A 4806-nucleotide genomic window follows, 5' to 3' on the forward strand; every position below is an offset into this window, starting at 1 on the left:
CAGCCAGGGCAGCTTCCAGCGCAGCCTGCACGCCCCAGGTACCTGCTGCGGGGGTAGAGACAGAGACCGTCTGGACCCTGCTCGCCACCCACACTCAAACCATCTTCATCCCCTTTGCAGATCTCATCTTGACTGTGGACACGACACAGCGGTACCAGCATGTGAAGGGCTTCGGTGGCTCTGTCACCGATGCAGCTGCCATTAACATCCTTTCCCTGCCAGCAGCAGCCCAGGACCACCTGCTCCACTCGTACTTCTCTGAGGAAGGTGAGAACATCAGGGTGAGATGGGTGGGATGGTGACAGAGACCCTGCCTTGGAGCTGGCAGGGCTTGCCCACCTCTGCCTGTCCCACCCTGCTGTGCCTGGCAGGGCTGGAGTACAACCTTGTCCGGATCCCCATGGCCAGCTGTGACTTCTCCCTTGACGCCTACACCTACGATGATGTTCCCTTTGACTATGAACTCACCCACTTCAGCCTGCGAGATGAGGACACAAAGCTGAAGGTGAGTGGTGGGAGGGAGGAGAGTGGCATTTGGGGGTATGCTCAGGGGCTCAGCTCAGATGGTCCTTCTGCCCCCTCCTGCAGATCCCCATCCTGCACCGAGCCTTGGCCATGAGCAAGCAGCAACTGTCACTGTATGCGAGCCCCTGGACATCTCCAACATGGATGAAGACCAGCGAGTCCTTTGTGGGGAAGGGGACACTGAAGGGGCAGGCGGGGGACAAGTATCACAAGACCTGGGCCAACTACTTTGTACGGTAAGGAGGGTCTGGGGCAAGGATACAGGTGTCCAGCAGGTACAGACACCCAGGGGATCCCCACCGCTCACCCCTCTCCCCTGCTCCCAGGTTCCTGGATGAATATGCCAAGCACAACCTGACCTTCTGGGCAGTGACAGCAGAGAACGAGCCCACAGCTGGGCTGATCAACAACTACCCCTTCCAGTGTCTGGGCTTCACAGCTGAGCAGCAGCGGGACTTCATCGCGCAGGACCTGGGCCCCGCCTTGGCCAACAGCTCCCACCACAATGTCCAGCTCATCATCCTGGATGACAACCGGCTCCACCTCCCACACTGGGCCAAAGTGGTGAGCATGGTGTGGGGTCCACCAGCACAGTGAGACAGGGCTGGGCCCCTGTCGCCACAGAGGGCTCAGCTGCTCCGGCCCACAGCATGAGGGATGGGGCACTTGCTCTGCCCCATGGGGCATAGTGGTGGCCAACTGCTCTCCTTGCCAGGTTCTGGAGGATGTGAAAGCAGCTCGTTATATCCATGGCATTGGCATCCACTGGTACCTGGACTTCATCGGTCCCATACAGGACACAGTGGTGCCCACTCATGAGCTCTTCCCTGACTACTTCATCCTGGCCACAGAGGCGTGTATCGGTGCCCACTTTTGGGAGCGGGATGTTATCCTGGGCTGCTGGGAGCGGGGGAACCAGTACAGCCACAGCATCCTGATGGTGAGGCTGCCCTGCACAGCAGGCCCTGGAGAGGGCTGTAGGTGTGCTCCTTCTCCTGTTGGCACCCCACTCCTTGGGCGGACATCTGGCCTGTCCCATTGCAGAACCTGAACCACTTTGTGGCCGGTTGGACTGACTGGAACCTGGCCCTAGACCTGGAGGGAGGCCCCAACTGGGTCAAGAACTATGTGGACAGCCCCATCATTGTGGATGCCAGTGAAGGCATTTTCTACAAGCAGCCCATGTTCTACCACATGGGGCACTTCAGGTGGGTTGGGGCCTCCCAACATGCTCTCAGATGCCTGGGTGGCAGCTCCATGGTTGCAGCAGCACCTAGTTGGGAGGGGAGATAAGCAGGTTTGTCTGGAGGAGAGAACTGCTGGGGTCCGACTCCCATCTTGCTCATGTCCATGCAGCAAGTTCATCCCTGAGGGCTCCCAGCGTGTTGGTCTTGTTGCCTCCAGAGAGTCCAAGAAGACGGATCTGGAGTACACGGCTTTCCTGCGCCCCGACAGCGCTGTGGTGGTGGTGGTTCTGAACCGGTGAGCAACACAGCCCCCAAGTGGGACACACATCATGGCAGGCTGTGCCTCTGGCTCATCCTGCCTGGCCCTGTGCTCTGCTGGTGCTCGGGAGCTGCTGGAGGTGTGACCCTGCTGCTCTTCACCCTCCAGGTCCCTGCAAAACATCACCTTTGGGTTGGCTGATACTGTTGGCCTGATTGCGGCCATGGCTCCGGCCAACTCCATCCAGACCTACCTGTGGCAGCGGCAGTGATGGGGCTGGGATGCCCATGGCTGGCTAGGGATGACCAAGCCGGACTGGGAGAGGAGCCCCATGCTGCCTACATGCTCGGGCCAGGGAGCAGGGAGGAGGTGGCTCACTGGTGTCTGTGCCATGGCGGAGTGGAAGAATGAGCCATGCTAGGGAGTGCTGGGCATGTGCAGGAGGGCCAGGGGCATCAGTGCCCCTTGGGCTTGAGTTCCCACAGTCCCTGGATGCTGTTTTCTACTGCTCCAACATTAAACTCTGATTCTGCCTCTAGGTCTGTTGCTGGAAGAGAAACATCCAGGTCTCTCCCCTGCTCCCAGGCACTGTGGCTGTGTGCCGCCTGGGCATAGAGCCCATGGGAGTCCTGAGAGCAGCACAGAGCACCCAGCACCCCATGGGGTGGCCGTTCTCCCTGCTCTCCTGGCTTCTCCTGGCTCCCACCAGGGAAATGCTCCCAGCACCAGTCTGCTCCCAGCTTCAAGCGTGTGCTGCCTGGCACAGAGTGAGCTGAGCCTGAATCCTGCCTTTGTGGGCAGGTTTAGGGCCTGGCTGGCAGCCTCAGATTTACCTGGCATGCACAGGCCCTACGTCCTGGAGCAGGAGTGGGGGCAAAGTGCCTTGGTGAAAGCTCTGGGCAGGCATTGCTGCCAAGCTTCAGCTTTTGGTGCTTCCCCTGCTGAGCTGGAGCTGCTTGTGGCCCAGACTGAGGCTGGGGGCTGCATGTGTGATAGCACACCTACCCCAGGGTGTGGGGTGTTCCCGGAGTGGGGGCTGAAGGCAGAACCAGCTCCAGGAACGTTGCAACATGATGGGTTAAGGCTACAAGCAGGCTCTGGGTGGGCTCCAGGCATTGGCCACATTCTGGGGCTGTGCAGGGAGAGGAGTGCCCCAGGGGACAATGTCCCCTGTGGTGAGGTGTGCTGTCCCCTGACGGGACGCACTGTCCCCTGCAGGGTTGCAGCAGCTGGACAGTGGTCCCTGATAGGAGGAGGCTCAGGGGGTACCAGGGGCTCAGCGCTCACAGTGCAGCTGTGGCAGCTTAAGCAAGCAAGCTCAGAGCCAGGAATGGGTGCTGCGTGTGGGCACACCCAGGAAGGAGGGAGGGAGGTGGGAGAGTTCATAGAGCCAAGGATTAGGGCAAGTATGCCGGGATTGTAGGCAGGGTGAGGAAATGAGGCCCAGGCTCCTGGGCTGAGCTGGGTCAGCAGGGTTGAAACAGGCAGGCTGGGGCCCAGGGGTGCTGTCAGGGCTGAGAGCAGATGCTGTGTGGGCTGGGCACAGCCCAGTGCCAGCTCCGGCAGCAGCCAGGGTGGCCCTGTCATGAACACAGTGACAGCTGCACAAACCATGCTGTGGCATCACCCTGGGACCCTGCAATGCTGGCATGTGCTGGAGTCCTGGAGCATCCAAGCTCTTGCCCAGAGGCTGTGTTTGTCCACAAGAGGGAAATATTTCTCCAGGATAACAGCCCCACTACCAGGAGCCTGTCCCCGCAGCAGGACCATTCCTCCACCTGCTGCTTCTTCCCCAGGTTCGTTCTTACTGACTTTCTCTAATGTTTTGCCATCACTGGGAATAAAAGTCAATGTCTGGCTGCTGAGTCATCCTGGGACACGCACCCTCATCCCTGTGCTCTGCTTGGCAGTGAAGGAGCAGCAGTTCTGGGGTGAATGGAGAGGGGCTGAATCCTCCCATGTTGCTGAGCTTGGTTCATTAACTGTTGTGCAACATGTTGGCTCCTTTTGGGATGTACAAGGGCTGGTGGCAACTATAGCTGGGTCTCCCCACGTTCCATGCTGAGGTTCTGCTGCCTGACAGGACCCTGGAGCCTTGAGCTGCTGCTGTGGTGCCCAGCAAGGCTCTGTGAAACCCTTCTCTGCCTCAGTGTTTTCAGAGTCGCATTCCCCATCAAGGCAGCTCAGCCCTGGGTCCATGTTCCTGAGGTCCTCAGCCCCACTGGCCTGGCTAAGGGACAAAATTCACTCCCCAGGCTCCTCCACCAGCTGCCAAACCCTGTGAGAAATGGAGTGCGGGGAGCAGCAGCGAGAAGCAGTTTTGAGAGGATTTGGTGGGGCTGCCCAACACCTCTGCCACCCGCCCTGTGCCAAGGCGTTCTCTTTCCCCTGGGTCTCACTTTTCCTGCTCAGCAGAAAGGAAGCCCTTAGCAGCATTGATAAGTTCCAGCAGCCTCTGCAGTGTTTTTGCTCACAGGAGCTGTGGGGCCTTGAGCTAGCTGCAGGGTGGTGGCTGTACCCCGAAACAGTGAGGGGAAGGGCGGAGAGGGCACCCCAGGTGGCTGGCAGCAGGCCCGGAGGCAGCCAATCCCTGTGGGGCAGCAGGGGCTGACCCATTAACTATTTCCCAAAATTGGGGCTTATTAGCCTGGGTGTAGCACCTGGCTGACACCTTAATCATAACTGGGGGTGGGAGGCTCACAGGGCAGAAGGCAGGGCCAGGAGTTTCCTTCTGGAGCTGCCTGTTTACCCCGTGACTTGTAAGTGGGGTTATGACTTTTCCCCCCGGCAGCCAGCCCATGGCTTGGCCCCATGTGGCAGGGGGGGGGGCAGGGA

At 59.7% G+C, this 4806-nt stretch overlaps 1 protein-coding gene across 1 annotated transcript in view; it reads left to right on the plus strand.

Annotated features, from left to right (window-relative positions):
• LOC104387376 (protein FAM189B-like) overlaps nucleotides 1-2242 on the plus strand; it is a 7937-nt gene extending 5695 nt beyond the window's left edge. Inside the window, exons 13-20 of the mRNA XM_009996135.1 lie at nucleotides 121-267; nucleotides 372-505; nucleotides 589-761; nucleotides 852-1089; nucleotides 1241-1465; nucleotides 1570-1733; nucleotides 1882-2007; nucleotides 2140-2242. Coding sequence (XP_009994437.1) covers nucleotides 121-267; nucleotides 372-505; nucleotides 589-761; nucleotides 852-1089; nucleotides 1241-1465; nucleotides 1570-1733; nucleotides 1882-2007; nucleotides 2140-2242 — 1310 coding nt within the window. The remainder of the gene's footprint in view (nucleotides 1-120; nucleotides 268-371; nucleotides 506-588; nucleotides 762-851; nucleotides 1090-1240; nucleotides 1466-1569; nucleotides 1734-1881; nucleotides 2008-2139) is intronic.
• Nucleotides 2243-4806: the final 2564 nt, after the last annotated feature.

This window comes from Chaetura pelagica, unplaced genomic scaffold, assembly GCF_000747805.2.
Source record: "Chaetura pelagica isolate M959 unplaced genomic scaffold, ChaPel_1.0 scaffold270, whole genome shotgun sequence".
Taxonomy (NCBI): domain Eukaryota; kingdom Metazoa; phylum Chordata; class Aves; order Apodiformes; family Apodidae; genus Chaetura; species Chaetura pelagica.